At 45.6% G+C, this 18,618-nt stretch overlaps 2 protein-coding genes and 2 long non-coding RNA genes across 4 annotated transcripts in view; all 4 read right to left on the bottom strand.

Annotated features, from left to right (window-relative positions):
- Positions 1-18,618, bottom strand: part of LOC311428861 — a 43,283-nt gene that overhangs the window by 6,269 nt on the left and 18,396 nt on the right. The gene's annotated exons all lie outside the window — the stretch shown is intronic.
- LOC311428857 lies at positions 3,608-5,902 on the bottom strand. Its single transcript, XR_014687924.1, has 3 exons — positions 5,692-5,902; positions 4,563-5,025; positions 3,608-3,706 (listed from the first exon to the last, which is right to left on the bottom strand). It is a non-coding gene; the product is annotated as an uncharacterized lncRNA (long non-coding RNA).
- LOC311428862 (uncharacterized protein) lies at positions 6,534-8,572 on the bottom strand (the record flags this gene model as incomplete). Its single annotated transcript, XM_084540104.1, has 3 exons — positions 6,534-7,382; positions 7,455-7,560; positions 8,537-8,572. 3 exons carry the CDS (start codon positions 8,570-8,572, stop codon positions 6,535-6,537), a joined length of 990 nt encoding a protein of 329 aa, XP_084396230.1. The 3' UTR covers position 6,534.
- On the bottom strand, positions 8,603-17,330 carry LOC311428856 (ubiquitin carboxyl-terminal hydrolase 42-like; the record flags this gene model as incomplete). The annotated part of the gene is made up of 13 exons (XM_084540103.1): positions 17,291-17,330; positions 15,452-15,689; positions 14,504-14,704; positions 13,801-13,911; positions 13,539-13,641; positions 13,267-13,334; positions 13,040-13,110; positions 12,426-12,508; positions 11,418-11,529; positions 10,900-11,040; positions 10,605-10,705; positions 10,000-10,141; positions 8,603-9,319 (listed from the first exon to the last, which is right to left on the bottom strand). Exons 2-13 carry the CDS (start codon positions 15,678-15,680, stop codon positions 8,603-8,605), a joined length of 2,079 nt encoding a protein of 692 aa, XP_084396229.1. The 5' UTR covers positions 15,681-15,689; positions 17,291-17,330.

Here is an 18,618-nt window from a genome sequence, read left to right as displayed (position 1 = left end):
CCCCTCCTTGGGAGGACTTTCTGCCCTTCCGAAACGAGATGACTTCTGCATGCATTCCTTCCCCTTGTGTGTATTGGTGCCTGAGACAGCAACGGGGTCGTCCCCGGAGCCAGCTGTAGGGCCTGTGCCAGGCTTGGAGGGGCTGCAGGGAACATGCCAGGGGCTGGAGGGGCTGCAGGGAACATGCCAGGGGCTCGAGGGGCTGCAGGGAACATGCCAGGGGCTCGAGGGGCCGCAGGGTGTGTGACAAGGCTTTGAGGGGCCTCAGGTCCTGCCGCAGTGGTTGAAGTCGATGCAGGGAACATCAGAGTTGTTGGAGGGGCTGCAGGTAAAATGCCAGGGCTTGCAGCAGCTGCAGGCTGCGTCACAGCTTTGCATCAGGTCAAGACGCATTTTCCTAGAACCATACATTTCCTCCTGAAGGGGCTGAAGAGCATGGAATGGTCTTCAAAATGCACAGAGCAGACCCCAGCAAATGTAGAGCTGCTGCTAGCAAGTAGGTAACTTTATTGTTCCTGTTGTTAATTTTGTTTCACAACAACAGATGCAAATATGTATCTTGAATGAGGGCAAAGGTGACCTTGGATCTGAAGCACACAGGCGTTCGCTAGTGTCCCCCCATCCGGAGTGAATCCAGAACGACTCGGAAGGAAAAATAAAATCCAAACCAGTGCGTTGTGATAAAGAGAGTTTAATAGGGTAGAAAAGGAATAAAAACCAACAAAATAATAAATAATGATACTTACAGTTTATAAGATATTAATATATAAAAATATTTAATGCTATTAAATACTTATAATTTTATAATAATAAAACAATGCCATACTGTACAACACAGTCAATAAAGTGGATTTAATTAAATAAATAAGAAAACCAATAAATTAAATGAAAATTTTAAAATTTAAATTTAATACAAATAAAACCCATTTGTCCCATTCCAATGAATTGCTATCCCCATCATCACTTCCCATCCCACTGATCATTTGCTGTCCCCAAAACCTCCCAGTTCTTATCCCCTTGGCATGCCAGTGCAAGAAGAAGTGCTCTGCAGGCAGAGGCCTTGCTGAGTGACCACCTAAGGAGAGGAATTTAATCCAGAAGGCAGGAAAGAAGAGCAATGCCCCGAAAGAAGAAGCAAGTCTTGTCTCTCAGCCCTTTGGTGTCCCAAGCAGCAGTTGCCATGGCCAAGCTTTCCCAGCCCAGCTGCTGCCAGCATCTCCCCAGCTTGCCATTGCCACCTTCCTGGGTGAGGCGCGCGCGCAATTGCCATTGGCGCTGTTGCCATCCCTGTGAGTGGCAAGCCCATCCCCTAGCTCCAGCACGAGAGAGGGGAGAGGGCAAGCGAGAGGGGCAAGGGCTGAGGAGCGTGGCTGAAGCTGGAGCAGGTGCCTGCAGAGGTCTCTGTGCCTGCCTGGGTGCTGCGGGGGCCGTCGAGGAGAAGCCCGAGGTCGGTCACGGGTAGCTGGAGCCTGGCACTGTCGGCGGGGCGCTGGGCATGCTGCTGGGGCTGCTGGAGGTGGGCTGCGGCTGCACACAGGCCAGCTGGCACGCTGGCCCCAGCGCCTTGGCCCTGGCCCCCAGCGGCTGCAAAGTCTCGCTGGGGGTCTTTGTCCCCGGCTGCTGGCGCTGCAGCGTCCTGGCCCCGCTGGCCTGGGGACAGAGCCTGTCCTGGGGCCGCACGGCACGGGGCTCCCCACTCGGAGTCTCCGGCAGCAGCCGCGCTCTGCGGGGAGGTGGCGCCGCTGCTCCTTGCCCCCCTGCAGCCCCCGGGCTTCGCGCTCTCTTGCTGGGTGCCGTGGTGCTGTTGATCGCCAGCTGCTGCCCGCTGCTGCCTGCTTCCCTGCTGCTGCCAGCCACCGTGCTGCTGCCACCCGTCTTCCCCTGGCACGGTCTCTTGCGGCCTTGGCCAGCCTGGCCCAGCAGCGTCTTCCTCTCCTTGCCGGGGGGGTTCTCTGTCGTCGGCCTCCTGTGCTGGCAGCTCTGCGCTGTCCCGGGGGTGCTGCTGGGCGCAGGGCGCTTGGCCCCCCGCTTGGTGCCGGTGGACGCAGGGGCAGGCGGGGGGCTCTTGAGGGGACCCAGGGGGCGTTTGGGCAGGGGTCTCCTATGGTCAGTGCGGCCCTTGGGGTTGGGGCGTTTCTTGGGGGAACTCGGGGGGGATTTGGGCTGGGGTCTACTAAGGGCACTGGGGACCTTGGGGTTGGGGCGGGTCTTGAGGGAACGCTGGGGGGGTTGGGGCAGGGGTCTACTAAGGGCACTGAGGAGCTGGGTGTCAGGGAGGCTCCTGGGGGGACTCAGGGGTGGACTGGGTAGGGGGCTCCTAAGCGCACTGGGCAGGGGACTGGCTGCAGGGCTGAGCGGGGGGCTCACTGCTGGCACGACGGGGGACTGCAGCGACAGCCCACCCTCAAGCTTCTCGGGGCGCAGCCCAGGGGTTGAGGGGACCTCACCGAGGGCTCCTGTGGCTTCCAGTCCCTGCGTGCTCGGCTCCTCGATGTCCTCGCAGAGGTCGGGCAGCTGCGAGAGGAAGCGGCTGAGGGCAGGACTGCTGGGCAAATCGGGGAAGGCGTCCTGGGGCTCCACGGCATCGAGCCAGCTGAGCAGCTCCTCCATGCCGGGGATGGGGATGTCCAGGTCGGCCAGGAGCTCGTCCTGCATGTGCTGCAGCTGCTGGCTGTCCCCTGCCAGCTCTGGAAAGGCCTCGGCAAAGGCATCAGGGCCCAGCTCGGGCAGCTGCGGGGGCTCCTCAGGCACCTGCGGGGCTGTCGCCGCTGAGGACGAAGCAAGAAAATCCCCCAAGACGGGCGATGTCAGCTTTCCCATGGCCCCTGGGTGTGGGGCGCCCAGCGGCCGGCTGTGCCAGCCCCAAACTCACCGTCAGGCGTCGCCGTCTGGGTGCTGGCGGTCCTTGGAGCCTGGGCAGGCTTGGGGGCAGTGGGGCCGGGCAGCGGGGGCCCCTGGTCCTCGCTGAGCCCCACGGCGTGCAAGCAGGGCTCCGGCAGCTGCCCCCGGCTGCTGCTCAGGGTGCGGGGCGTGGGGAGCGCCTGCCCCCGCAGCGGAGGCCCCGGGACGAGGGGTGGCGGGGGGTTGCGCTGGGCGGGGGCCTGCAACAGGCAGGTGCCTGCGGGGTGCAGGAGCTCCCCATGGAGCACGGCCCTGGGCCCCAGCCCCAGCGCATGGTGGGGTACCAGTGTCCCCGTCACCATGGGCTGTCCCCACTGATGGACGGGGGCACAGGGAGGAGCGGTGTGGGGGAGCTGCCCCCCGGCGGGGAGCTGCACCAGCTGCAGCTGGTGCCCCATGGTTGGGAGCTGCACCAGCTGCAGGTTTTGCCCCACAGCGGGGAGCTGCACCAGCTGCAGCTGGTGCCCCACGGCGGGGAGCTGCCCCACAGCAGGGAGCTGCCCCCCGGCGGGGAGCTGCCCAAGCTGCAGGTGGTGCCCCTGGGCTGGGAGGTGCCCCCCAGGTGGCAGCTGCACCCCGGCGGGGAGCTGCAGCACCTGCCCCTGGACCCCCGGCACCACGTGCCAGACGGTGGCCTGGGGCAGCGCGGAGGGGAGGGTGGGTACCTGCGGGGGCTGCAAGGGCAGCGCCGTCGCTCCGGGGAGGGAGGGCAGCAGCCAGGCAGCCACCGTTGGCGGCACGGCTGGGACGACGAAGGGGGAGTTTTGCGTCTGCGCAAGCCGCGGAAGCCGTCTGGGGAAACCCTCTGTGGGAAAAAGGCCGCTGGGCTGAGCTCTGGGGCGCTGGGCTCGCCAGCAGGGCCGCAGCCCCGGGAGGAGCGGGAGCCGGCTGCTGGACCTGCCATGGTGGCTGGAGAGTGGGGCGGTTGCTTGGGGAACCCGGGCAACGGGGGTTCCGTCCCAGCGGCTCACCAGCCCCTCGCCGACATCTGAACTGACTGGAGAAGGCGGCTTCCAAAGTCCTCCCATTAAACGGACTACATTTGAATTCTATGCTAAAATTGGTGAGCTGTACAGAATAGTAGGACCAAGCTACCTGCTTTGATAGCAAACGGTTGACCTTAGGTAAGTTACAGTCATATGAAGGTTTGACTGGACGGCATCCTTGGTTTACTAGTGATCAAAGCTGACCAAATCCTAGCCACAGAACAGAAGCGTTCACTAACTTGCTAGAGAGAGCACTTAGGAATGCAGGAATTTAACTGCTTTAATGCTGCTCTTTCTCTCACGTATCTGCAATTTCCTTAAATCACAAATTGTCACTAGCTATCCTTGTTCATTTATTCAAAGGAACATGATTCCGGTTGAAAAGGCACTCTAACAAGTCCTCCGTTGCTCCTAGTCTGTCCCTAGCTTCTTTAAGAGGTTCAATACAGTAGAAAATTAAAAATAATAAACCAGCAAATAATTAACGTGTGGAAGTGGTCTTTTTTCAGATTAGATTCCACCATTCAGAAAATCCTGCTTAAGAGACATTTTTTCTTTGCTTTGAAAGACTGACCTTCCCCAAAAGGAAACTAATTAGTATCTTCAGGCTTGACGAAATACTTGAATTCCTCAATTTAACAGAATTGCTTTGCACAGCCCTCCTATCCTGCTTACCTTGCAAGCAGTGTATCCAAGTGGGGCGGGTACTGCTGTATTTATCAACGAACATCTCTTTCACGTATATAGCCCAGGGATCCCCATGCCCCGCACTTGTGTAATGCATGCAAGACGTTGACTTTCTTCCTCTACTTTGGACTGGTTTAGAGAGAACGAGTTCGCCATCTGCTGGCCAGAGAATTCACTGAAGCCCGAAGAGCAGTAGAGCAGAGGCATTTTCTTCTGTGCTCTTCCTGATTTTTCAGCTAGAAGAGATACTTCCAGTCTAGTACAATCAGGATTCTTTTGACATTAGTATCGTAAAAAGTCCATTTTTGCAACACTGGAATTTGAAAGACCTCCGTTCAGTCCCTAATTTTGTTCTTGATAATGGGACAGATTGCATGAATGTTGGCAAGAATGTGTGAACAACCAGCCTCCCCTCCATGTCGTATTTTAAGATGACAACTTCTGGTGCTCCCTGTCTCAGAAAAGAAAAATGCTTGGAAACAATTGCACTCGCTCTTAAGCTTGAAGAAACTTGTCAGTGCCAGAATCTACTGACTCTGGCAATTTACTTCATCATCCAAACTGGGCAAAAGATATGAAAACCTCTTCCGAGATTTTACTTCTCCAAACATTACGTAAAAGGCATTCAGCTGTACAGCAAGAAGCTGAAATAGCTGAAGGTAGTATGTTATTCACGTGAATTGTTCAGGCAGGTTTTTTTTAGGAAGGCTGTTATTCATTAGAACATTACTAGCCTCTAAGCCTCATGTCATCACCTTCCATCTTGACTGCTAAACCTCCTTGCTCCCTACTATCTTCTTTGCCAAGATACAGCTGTCCACATTTACTTTTCCTACTTGGCTGGACTGAATTTAAGAAGGGAGCTTGCAACTCTTCCTCTTGTTTGCCACTTCATCATCAAACCAAATGAAAACCATTTGCCTTTAACCTCTTTATTTCAGGCCTTCTTTCCTAGTGGCCATTCAAAACTGGGAAAAAATTAGTCTACCAAGTGGGGTTTTTTTTTGATTTGATAATAAATCTGCAGACTGTTAAGTCATCAAGCACTTCAAGACTGTTTGAAATAATCTCGAGATTAATATAAAAGGAATTCCTCACACACGCTGCGGCCGCTTACCTTTAGTATAGTCGTTGGATGCGATGGAGCAGTATTTCTTGCTTTCGCCTGCACTGGAAGTCTTCCCTTCCTTGTAAGGTTGTTTACTGCTCTCACTTCTGCATTATTCACATGAAGAGCCATCTGGAGGATGGGATTCTTCCTTCTTCTCCCGCGTTATCTTCTGGAAACGAGGATCTAAGTGTTCCAAGGAGCCTTTTGCTTTCCTGGTGTTTCTCCTTTTTCTTCTTTTTCTTCTCCTTTTTCTTCTTTTTCTTACGCTTGCGATTGGCATTGTCAAAGCGGAGCGCACAGAAACACAAATCATGAAGTCTGAAAGAAACATGCAAGTTAAAAAGGGAAAAAAAGATGTGGCACTTGTTGCCTATATGAAACCTGATTTATTTTACCACAGGTGATGATTTGCAGCATGTCAGCTATTTTGTGGTGCTTTGTGCACACGCAACTTACTTTAGATGCAGCAAACTTAAGCCGTCAGATTGAAGGACCATAGGTCCTGGTTTGTACACAGATCATTAACAACGGCTAGCTCTGGAATACGTGCAAGCAGAAAAAATCTTTTAACCTAATCTGGAATGGTGTACGGATGTGATTCGAACTATGTGGTCCAAAGCTAGTGCTCTGACACAATTCAGCAAGAGCTTTCCTGTCTTCACTGATCAACCTAACAACATGATCCCCAGCCAGCTGGTGCTATCTAAAGAACTTAGAAACTACCAGAAAAAAAAAAAAAAAAAAAAAAAAAAAAAAGACATGAGAAGCACCCAGAAACGAATTAGGATAAAAAATGCGGAGTATGCCGGAATCCTTGCTTACTTGGAATCCTTCTCTCCATGTTTATCCTTAGACTTCTTTTTCTTCCAGAACTTGTGATATTTTTGCATTTTTTTCACCACCTACAAGCTCCTTTTCTATCTTTCTGTCTTTCCTTTCTATTTCACTTTCACTACCTTCTGCACGGGTATATTTTCTTTTTCTGTTTCCTTCTGTTTCAGTTTTCTGGCGACAGTTCTCCAAATGAGCTGACACAGGTGGAAGCGCATGTCTTTCACGAGAATGTCTTCTGGAATGTTGCTGAGGTACCGAGCAACGATGCAAGTCTGCTCGGGGTGTGCTAAAGCGACGTACATCTTCCTCTCTCAAGAGGGAACCGTGAGGCCATCCGCTTTTGTAATGATAATGCTTATGTGACCTGCAGTAGTAAGTTGCAGTCGATCTGTCAAAGGCTGAATCGCTGTGAGAGAACTTTCTCTCTCTACTGTCTCCTGTCGCATGAGGTGAATAGTGATCCTTGTAATAGCCACATCTTTCCCATCTCCGTGCTTCGTCTCGATAGTATCTTTCTCTGCTCCAACTTCTTTCCCCTTTGGATCGGTAGTACCTATTGCTACCTTGTTCTGATCTTCCTCCGCTGCCAGATCTGTACTTTGAATATTTGACTGCTCTTCTGCCATTCTCAGGGCTGTTTCTTTCACGAGGGAAAGATCTGTACCTGCTTCCCTCCCAGTACTCCTGCTTGTGACTCTTTTGCTCAACAAATTCCACGCTCTGAGAACACCTCCTCTTGCTGGAAGGACCTGCTTTTTGACTCTCCTTCTCTTCACTAGGAGCATGTTCCCTCTTGCTTCGGTAATGCTCTTTCTCAGTGGTTTTAGTCTTGTCCTTTGTATCTTGGCGTCTATCTGCAATAGCTAAGGAAGAAAGATTGTTAGAGCTACATTCAGTGTCAGACTTGAGAGAGGAAGTTTGCCGCAATTTCTCACCAGGCTCAGAAGACTCTTTGCCGGACAAAACATTTTCTTTTGAAATGAGGTCACGTTCTTTTGATCTTCTTGGTTTCTCCTTGTCTCCACGGTCATCACATTGGTACTGGGCGAGGTATTCATCATTCCCAGGAGATTTCGGAGGTTCCGCAACACTGCATAAAATAAAAACCCATTTCTCACTTCTGCTGAAGGACGTGAATATTAAGAGTAAAACCTTCCAAAGGCAAACAAACAAACAAAAACCTCCGGACTACAGGAACGCTCGCAAAGATATGCCATTTAGAAACCTCTCCTGTGATTAGGACACCTTCTTCAGCTCCCAGAGAAAGTGCTTTTTCCCCTCTTGCTTCTGAAGCCATTGCACTAAAAAAGCAAACGCATCTGTCTCCTTCCACCTGCTGCTCTGAGAAAAAAGGCATAGGGGCGAGCGGGGAACAGCCAGTGTTTCTCCAGACAGTGGAGAAAAATGGAAAAACATTCTATAAAGGAACACAAGTTCTCCTTGAGGCACCAACCTGCATCAGAGTGATATGCTCAGTGCTGATCATTAGTTCTGTTCGTGACACTGGACACACAGTATGGAATTGTACTAATTTAAATCCTTCCATTAAATACTATTAGTAGACAGATAAAACTGTAACGAACTTCCATAAAGTCTTGTCTTAATCAGACTGTGCTCATTTTACCTCATTTCCTCTGACAAGCTGTTCAGCTGGCTGGCTCTGAAGGACTCCGTGATGACTTCTCGATTGACTGAAGGCATAGCTCCAGGCATCTGCAATTAAAACGCACAAGTCAGCAGACAAAAAAATACTATTTGTAGTAGTACTGAGGACTAGTCTTGTCAGAATGTCTCCATTAAATGGTAAGCAAGACCGCTGTCAGTTGTATGCATTATCTACACTTCAAAGATAACCCCAACTCACCCCCCAAAATCTACTTTATGAAACTTAGGAATTTTTATCTCAGCTGAGCTTAAGTTGACAAGTTCTAATGTAAGCTCAGGTCTGCAAATTCTAAGGGGATAATACCACAAAGCCTTACGATCACATGTGTGCTGTGTTTTCTCAGTATTTCACCTGAATTAGGAACACAATAAACACTCCCGAATACATCGTAGGTGAGAAATTCTCGATGGAGCAAATCTATGTTTCAAGCGATCCATTTGTTTTAGAAAAGAACATCTCAGAAGGTTTAACAGGTTCAACTCGGCAAGTGGAATCATCAAGTTTCAGTCCGTTTTCTTTAGATTCATTAACTAACCTAATAGCACCATTTAGTGAATCTGTTTTTGGCAGCTCATGCTGGGATCTTCCTTTGTCAGCATTCTGACAGGAAGAATTGGAATGCTGCAATGTACGGACTACCTTTCCAACCAAAATTCCATTAGAGGACATTGCATTGCATTTCAAATTCCTTTGAAATAAGCCCTTTGACTCCTCCTCAGATTTTCCTGAAGATTCTGCACCATAAGGGACTGTGTTATCAGAGCTGAGTTTAGGATTTTCATTCACTGTTGGCTCCACAAAAATTTCATCAGAAACTTTTTTGTTTGTTTGCATTTGCTTCATTTGCATTACCGAATTTGTAATTGTGGATGAAGGAACAGCCTGGTAGAGATCTTCATCCTCCACAGCACTGCTAAGACAGTCAGGCTGTGACACAGTCTGACGAGCAGGCAATTTATTGTGAATACTGATGGTGATCTTCTGTTTTCTTGACGTATCAGTCATTGAAGGCCTGGTAATTGCCTGGTTTTGAACACAGGCCATTGGTGGTGCTGAAGATGGCCTTTTTAGGGTGACACCAGTGGTCTTTGTGTCCTCTTTTATGGATCCATTTCCATTTAAACGGCTTGAATTCTGTATTTAAAAAGAAGAAATTGCAAGATGGATTAACGCAAACACTGCATGTAACATTTTGAAACACAAAACTCTCCTACTGAGTGTTTCTACAAATGGTCTTAACACCTAAAAAGAAAAACACACTGCCCTTTAAGGATAAATGCAAGTCCAATAAGCGTATTCAATTCCTGCTTTTGGTTTACTGCAGATTGGTATCAAATTAACATCATCTTTGAAAAACAGCCAAGCAACTTAACATTACCTGCTGCTATTCCCAAATATATTTATTTTCCCCTTTAAACATACCCTGAAAAGCCTGAAGTAATCGTTCTGGTGCTCAGGAATAAGACATTTAGTTTTCCCTGTCTTAGCTAAAGTGACGAGGATAGGAAAAACAAGTCCTCTTTTAAATGATTTGAGGATTAGTACACTCTGCTTAAATAGTCAAAGAGCGTAGCTCTCTGTGCTTTAGAAAGCTGTCTTGGAGCTATAAAGTAATGGAGTCGCATGGCTGCACAATTTAGCAGTAACCACTGTTTGAATGACTCTGGCTGTAGCATGAGGGCTGTGAAGAAAGCTGCAGCGTGGGAAGGAAAACAAAACTAAGATGCCGAAAACCAAACAAAAAACCCCACACCAAACCCCAAACCCACTAGCAGTTTGGTGCCGTTATCTGCCCTCCCGCTTCCCTGAATTACCTTAATCATATGAGGAAGAAGTCGTGGTCCCAGAAATCCAGCCTGCTTACTATTAGCCCCCTGCTGACCAGGAGGGAATGAACAGGGATAAGATGGTGCTGGCAAGTAAAACGCACGTTCTCCAAGTGTCAAATCATAGCGCCTTCAGAAAAGAGCAGTGATCGTAGTTTAGTTTTTCTTTCAGCCTACTCTTGGATTAAATCCCATCCTATCATTTTAGAGGAACAGCTCATATGATATGGAAGCCTTCTCTACAGAAGGCTTCGCCAAGACTACAGACTGAAAAGTAGAGAACAGTCTTCCTACTAAGACTATCACTTGCAGAGCAATAATTCATTCTTACACCACAGATGACCTTCATTTCTCTCCTTCTCTAAAGTAGCCAGCTACAGATAACACATAGATAGCAATTTACACAAGTGCTGCAGTTTAAGGCCAAGCAACAAAAGATAATAAACGACACAGAGAATTTCAGGTTAGACAGAACTGAATTAGACAAATAATAATCTTCTCCCGGGATAGCAAGAAAAACACTTGCAAAACAGAAAAATATCAATAACAGGAAAGTAAATCTCTTCTGAACACAATTTAAGATTTGTTATTACCTGATATAAAAAAGTATGTAAGCTTGCTGACCAAGAACTCTTTTAATGTCAGTATGCACTACTTTAGCATCATTCATCTGATACCAAAGTCCATTACCAGCCTGCAAATAAAGACAACGATTTCTTTAGGTGAATTGCACGTTTTCCAATTGAAATCACGGATAGGAAAAAAATACACACATGTCAAATAAAAATATAATGAAATCTTTTTCCCTAGAAACAGTAGCTGCTAGTCATGCTTTAATTGGTTTGCCAGCACAACCTTTACCCTGTTAGAAATGCTGTTGACTTCTACCTTTACATAGCATATATAGTGTCCTGAGTGACAGCTGACACCGTGATGTACCAGCACCGCGTATAAGGCATAGAGCAGTGGTTCTCCCATTGACTGCGACATGTAGGCTCTCAGGTCCAAATACTCCGGATATTTCACCTCCTAAAGAGACATCAAGAAGATAGAAAAATTATCCCAGAGTACTTCGTGGACTAGCCAGAGAAAAACACTTCCAAAAAACACAGACTAGAATTGATTTCTAGAATATATTTCTCGAATATATTTCTTGATTCACTACAAATAAGTCTTCCCATAAACAACGGTTAAGACTAGAAGTTGCAGAGAACTGTTTCCTGATGAATCAGCCTTCTCAGAGGAAAGCATATGCTTCTTGTCAAGCGGGAACTTTATTGATATTAAGAGAAAGAATAAGCCATAGTCATTAGTCTACAATTATTGTCTGAAAATATTAACAACTTTCAGCTTTGGGGGATGTCCCATTACACAATGATATAGTTGCATTACAGTGGTAAATATACCTTGTTGATCTTTCCACCTGTGAAATCTGCAAATCTTTTCAGTGATATTGTGAGAACCTTGGAAGAACGGTGTATGGTAAATCTCTTGGATGCAGGAACCATCTTTTTACACCTTAAAACCAAGCAGAGATAAGTGTTTGAAGGCATCTTCTTTTTTCGCCCCCAAAACAAACTCCTTTTAATGTCTCACGCATGCCTATGCTATTTGAATGATATTTACTTGCATAATAGGTTGGTCTTTTTTCTTTTCATAAACCCATGCACTGCGTGTCAGGTTTGTTAATACACAGAAGAAGGTCAATTTTCCCAACAACTCAGAGCATAGCGGGAACAGGAATCTCTCACAAAAGGGTATGACCAGGTTGGATGGCAAGGTACCATTTCTTGGTCTACAAAAGTGGCTATTTGAACTCCAATCCTGGATACATTCTTTCAGCTTTCAAGGGAAATACAAATACTGAAAGCGGAACGAGAGAGCCTTGGTCCCCAGGGCTAGAAATTGCAAATAATCTCCAACATAGGTCGACTATCAACATCAAAAATACAACAGAAGCACATGGTCATTCTACAGGAGGGAGACATTTAACAGTAGGAAGTCTTCATGTACTGAGCTTGTCTGGAAAGACACTGAAACCATCTGCCATCCTTTGAAACAAAATAGTTCAGTTTGACACATTGCCCACTCCAAGGTAGGACCTACGGTGTAAGCAGTGAAAATTAGCCACTAGCCCAGAGAACAACGGAAACTGGGCAGTTTACATCAAGAAAAGTACTGTCGAGAGCTAATAAATAGAAAGAACAAAAGTAGCTCTTTTTGAATTCTGATGGCAAAATACAAGCCAGAGAATTGCAAACCCATAGGGAATGCCTATGAACAAGACTTCCCCCCTCCAAAGAAACAAAAATCCAAGTCTTTTATAAACTTCCACAAAACTTGTAAGTAGATCCAAAGTTTAGAGGTAGTCCAACAGAGTCATGCAACATAGAAAACTGACGTCAAAATCTTACTCGCTACATTTATAGCAATTCTCTCCATCCAGCTCTTCAGGTTTCACAAAGAGTTCCAGAGCTCTGCTAACAGACGAAACCGCCTAGAGCAGCGAGAAAGAAGAGCGTAAAGTCACCGTAATTCAGAATTCCAGAGACATACTAGTAGTTTATAAGAGAATCTTACTAACATACTCAAGCGATCTACTAGGAGCACTGTGAAGAAGGAGGCAGAAAGAGCATGCTCAGCATTGACCTCACCTGGAAGGCATTTGACTTTGGAACAAATACTTTTCCAGTAGCCTAGACAGCATCTACAGTGTGCTTTGTCATCAATACTGGGGACAAATTCATCAGTCTAACAATTAGATGTATATTGAGGTAGAACAACAAAGAAGTATGACAGCATTATAATTTTTGCAGAAAGAGAATTCTTTCCCCTTAAACCCAATGCAAATGTGGAGACTATTTACATGGGTTCCACGGAAGGACAAAGTCCAATCCACTTCCTTAGCACCACCAAGCTCTTACGTTTTAACATTATATGTGGTTTGGTTTTTTAAGTTAAACAAGTTTAATTTAGAAAGTTATGCATGTACTTAAACATCATAAATTATATTTAGAAAACATCTTACCTTTATATCCAAAGTGATATCAAGAAATGCCTCATACGTATCCGAAACTGCTTTGCAATTCAAGCACTTCACTGGAAACAAAATATAAATGCTTAACATTATGTGAAGGAGACTAACTGTCCAAATTCAAGTTGTTGACAGATACTACTTTAGACAAACTACAGACTGCTTTACTACCGACAAAAGACACAGATCAGTTCTAAGGACAGGAATATTTTTTCAAGTACCTCTCGATCTTAGAAATCCTCCAAATATTTGATGAATGACGGTGGTAGCTTGAGAAGATCTGTCCAATCTGGAAATAAATTATAATCAGACCTCAGAAGATTTAAGGCACAGAATTAACTCTTCAAAGAGTTTGATGAAAACCAAGGATGATGTAGACTTGCGTTGCTGATAGTAAATAAGGCACTAAAAGGTGCTAGAGATCATTTTTGAGAGTAAATAAAGGACTAGAAGGTGCTAGAGAATGTATGAAAGTGAACTTGTTTATGCTTACTCGGTGCTTCCGTTCAAGCACGCTTCCTGCATAGCATCAACAGTATAGCGCAAGAACTCGTGTGCGTCTTCTTGACTGCCAAAACGGAAATGTTGTCCTATTCCTAAATAAGAAGATGATAGTATTGACCTCATTTAAAAATGAAATCATTCTTGTATTTCTAAAATCTCTCTTCATTGGAGTGTTAAAACCACTTAGACACATCAAATAATTATTTGAAGATTACAAGCTATCGAAAAGAAACACATCTGAAGCCACTTACGACTGAGATTACTGATAACATGCGTAGGCTCGATGGCATCAACAGTGCAACGCAGGGCCTGGTTAATGTGAGTCTCCATCGTGCACATCATGCAAAAATCTTGTTCACGACCTGAAGAGTGAAAGAACAAAGCATCCCAGTCCAGCGAAATATCCAGAACTACAAACATCTAAGTACAATTTAAACTATAGATACAATATCCACTCTCCTTGCTACATTCTATTCTCCCAAGATGCCAATGTCCCAACAGTCTTGTAACATTTCATTTCACACAACTTGACAGAAGAAAAATATCCACTAAGCCTGTATTCAAATGCATTTTGTGATGAGAAATCTAAAAGACTACTGCAAAGTCGCAGTTGTAAAGGCTGACAGGAATGTGAACTCCACAGGCTGCAAAATGTATTACTCTCTAAAATTACTACTAAATGCATTACTGTCCAATGCACTTCATTATTCCCATGAAGCAATAAATGATCCTTTAATAAACAAACAAACAAACAAACAAACAAATAACTAAATAAATAAAACATGGTGCATTAATTGCACTCCATATGCTATTCGGAGCCCACTGCTAATACAGTGCTCAAAGCCAGCTGCTACAGGTAAAATCAGGCAAATAAGCTTATCTCACAGAATCACTGCTGTTCTTTCACCTTCAGAGCTATCCAACAGATTCAAAATACTGTTAGAAAGTACTCACATGACTGGCTGTGCTCAAGAGAAAGCATGTAATTGGCAAGTGGGGGTGTGTAGGTCAAACACTGTAGAGTAGCATTAAGAAAACATGTGTTGCCAAGATTGTACAGGCCAACTCCAACACTTTGTGTTTCTCGCCAATCCATACAAATCTTCTCAGGTGGAAAAAGAATGCTCTGTGGCGGAGCAATTCCATCATTAACGACTGCAAGAAAGTTAAATTTAAAAAGAGATCTTGTTTGTTTGTTTCGAAGAAAGGTATTTAAAAAAATACTATTCTGCAGGAGCACCTAGAGGAGCTAGCTACAATCCAAACCAGAAAAACTTATTGCAGACAGCTTTAATACCACCAAATTCAAATTGGCTGGTCAACACAATGTTTTGGGGAAAAAAAAAACAAAAACAAAAACAACTTTAGTCAACCATTTTAATTTTTCTAAGGCAAGGCTAACTGCCATTCTGTTTGTAGCACCTAATGCCAAGTTCCTCTCCATCTATAATCTTTAACCTGATTAACTCAACTACTGTTTTTTTCCTTATTATAACTTAAACCACAAACTTAGACTTGAAATTATACGGTAAAAACGTAAAAACTAGGAACTAGGAATGACGGTACCCCTACAGATACCAGATCTTTTCCTGAGCAATGTTATCCTTCAAAAAACCTGTGAAAAATGGAAGCTGTGAATAGCAACAATCAAACACTTTTCTCTGCAAAACAGAAAAGACATGGAGGAATCTGTGCATTACAAAAAGCTCCCCGTATTTCTCTGTTGACTGTAAATATATCAAAATTAATTTCTGTAACATCAGTCACTTCAGTTGCCTTAGGGGATTCGCTTTTCAAGTCTTTCTTCACAGTAGTCCCCTTCTCTATCAGTGCAACAAGTAAGAACTGCATTTTCTACTTTTGCTTTGAAGACAATGGAGGCAGGATAGAACGCACACTTACTTAGATCTCTTGGGGCAAAAGCCTTAGATTTTTCAGATGATCTACAGTAAATAGCACCTCCACGTCCTTGGGCCACAGAGACTTGGCTTGAATCTTCTGCAGGCACTATCCGGCCCCAGTTGGCGGTGCGTGACATCAGTATTTTAGGACTTGGTTTCTTGGATTTGCCAGACCGCCTTGAAGAGGGCTTTTTAGGCTTTGAAGATTTGGGCTTCTTAGCTACGGTCATTGTTCACATCTGCGACAGAGACAGAAGTTCTGGTTGACGTAAGACTATCAAGAAGCACTCCAAGAAGAAAAGAGTAACAGAAGTCCTGTCACTTAATCTCAAAGAAACAGCCTTAAGAACTAAATCGCTGGTATGAATGATTTAAAAAGAATCCCCAAACTAAACACACAAAGTGAAAATTTCCATCTAAACTCTATCAGTATTACTTTTCGCTTCTGCAGAACTAGTGGCTGATGCCATTTCTTTCCCTTCCGTAGGATTTTAATCCATTACAACTCTGGAGTCTTTTTAATATAAAAATGTAGAAGACATTCTCTGAGGGGAATCAGTTATTTATTGATTTCCGGAGTTGCGCAATTATCTGTTAATTAGTACCTATGATCTAATAGATAATTGTTGCAATTATCTATTGCTGGCATTAGTAACGGAACACTATTACTTCACTGCCTGCATTTTTCTGTTTCGTCTCCACAAAGGTACCCAGAACTCACTGCTACTTTTCTCCTGTCTTTCCAGGGCTCGCCCTCTACCTCACTGTCTACTGCACCAGTCATGAGGGGTTTGTTGTGATTCTATAATGAGCCTAGCTTTTAAATACACCTTTTCTGGGCGTCACTTGGTGACGGCAAGTTAATCTGTGAGGGCTCCTCAGTCTACATCATGCGGTCGCTTTTTCCAGGTGAAAAAGCGGAGCTGTAAGTGGCAGTACACCAAAGCCCTGGCATGCTGAGATCCAAGAGGAGAGATGTTTGGCCCTCCTTTTCACTCCTGGGAACCATATACCTCAAAACCCACAGAGGATGGGCTATATCTCAGAGAAATCTTGGGAAAGGAGAGCATGAAGAGCATGTTTGCAAATTCATTTCTCCCTGGGCTTCTTCTGCTTCTCCAAGAAAGACGAGTTTGAATATAACTTTGGCAGCAGTACTTCTGGTGTTTTACTCCTACCACATTTAAAACTCCTACGACAAACTGAAAAGTTAGACTAAAAAGCAGCTCTTTCCGTTCTCCTTTCTAAAGTTGCACGCTTTCCTCATGCAAAACAACAGGGGAATGTAAGCTAGAAACGGAAATGCTGAATGTAAAACAAAACAAAACAAACCTCAGCCCTCCAGGACAAAAGCCAATAACTGCTACAAAGTCCTTTTTAAAATGCTGATTAGGTTTCAAGGTGATACCGCTTTAAATAAGCGTAGTTGTGTGTCCATAGGCAGAAGCTGAATAATGACAGGATGAACGTCTATACTTCATGTTTTGTTACTGTCTTACTGTAGCACACAGGGACTTGTTATCTTTAGGGAAACCACTAACCTCATGGAGGGTTTAAAACATAAGCTAGTTTGTTATACCAAAATGACGGAGAGAACAAAGCATAAAGTGCTTTCAGATTTCTAGCACGCCTTGATTGCTGTCCATTAAACTTCAGACACGTTAAACAAAACACAGTAAATAAGAAAACTCCTAGTCCCACAGCTGGCAAATTGTGTGCAGAGGTTGTAATTAGAACTTTTTTGCCTTGACGTTTTACATTTAAAATTGATTTTAAATCCATTCTATACACACTTTCCATTCCTGAAAAAACAATACGCAAACCTGACAAATGCATTTACATGAGAAATGAAGTCGTCCTTGTCCGATTGGAAGACTAAGATGACAGCTCCTGGGCTCAGGGATAAGCTCCGATCTTCACCAGTGACAGCTCCTTTTTTAGGATTGAAAGGGAAAATGTTTCAGCAACACATTGGAAACATACTTAAGGGACAAGAAACAAAATCAAGACTGCAGTGAGAAGGAGAACAGAAAAACAATACTGGGGGGAAAATGAAAGGGAAGGGAAGGGAAGGGAAGGGAAGGGAAGGGAAGGGAAGGGAAGGGAAGGGAAGGGAAGGGAAGGGAAGGGAAGGGAAGGGAAGGGAAGGGAAGGGAAGGGAAGGGAAGGGAAGGGAAGGGAAGGGAAGGGAAGGGAAGGGAAGGGAAGGGAAGGGAAGGGAAGGGAAGGGAAGGGAAGGGAAGGGAAGACCTTGATCTTTATACTGACCAATGAGATAAGCCTTACACATTTTTAAGTTTATTTTTGACAACTGATTGAGGTGTTACCAGCTATTAAGTACGATTCAAGAGCAAATATTAACACTAGAAAGAAGAAATCCGATCCACCACCACTGTTTCAAAATACATCCATTTCTCATTTGGAGATGACGTCTCTCTGGCAAGGTAGTAGAAAAACTGTAAATACCGATAGAGCTTCCTCTCCCGATGTTCCATATACATACCGATGCTGTTCCTACACCTACGCTCTGAGCATAAATTTATGTTGACATGAGTGACAAGAGAGGGTGTTACTCCTCTCTTTGTTTGCCTTGAGAGACACACCTCTTGTCCATTGAAAAGTAAATTCAAGATTCCAGATCACGTAAGACAGTTGCTATCCCCCCATTCAGAGTTCTGCAGCAGCACTCTTCAGATGTGTTTAGCAGTCTCTTTAGAAAATGTTATCACTTAGGACCTGCTTCTCAGTAGGTCCACGTTTGGCCTCCGCTTAGCAGAGAGTCAATCCCAGCTTAAGCTTTCGTACAAGAGCCCCTTCACGAAACGGAGTTGAACCCTGACATAACTGAGTTGAACCTTTAACCTTGAAGCTTCCTTAAAGAAGAAAGCAGCACCCAGGCCAGGAAATAGAAATTAATCGTCACTTTACCCTGAAACGCAGTGGGCTATTCTGTGCTGGCAGGATTGCTGCCGGGCTGGCCGACGAGGCGGCGGGCAGCTCCCCGGGGCCACAGGGCCTGGCACAGGGAGCCGCCGGGGGTCTCCAAGGTCCGGGAACAGCGGCAACAGCGGCAACAGCAGGGACAGAGGGGACAGCAGCGACAGCAGCAGCCACCTCAGCCGGGGCCGTCTCCACAACCGCCACAACGGCCTCGGAACGCCGCCGAAC

Source organism: Aythya ferina, assembly GCF_964211825.1.
Source record: "Aythya ferina genome assembly, contig: HAP1_SCAFFOLD_167, whole genome shotgun sequence".
Lineage (NCBI taxonomy): Eukaryota > Metazoa > Chordata > Aves > Anseriformes > Anatidae > Aythya > Aythya ferina.
The sequence above is the reverse complement of the archived record's forward strand: the minus strand, read 5'-3'. Positions and strand labels throughout refer to the sequence as shown.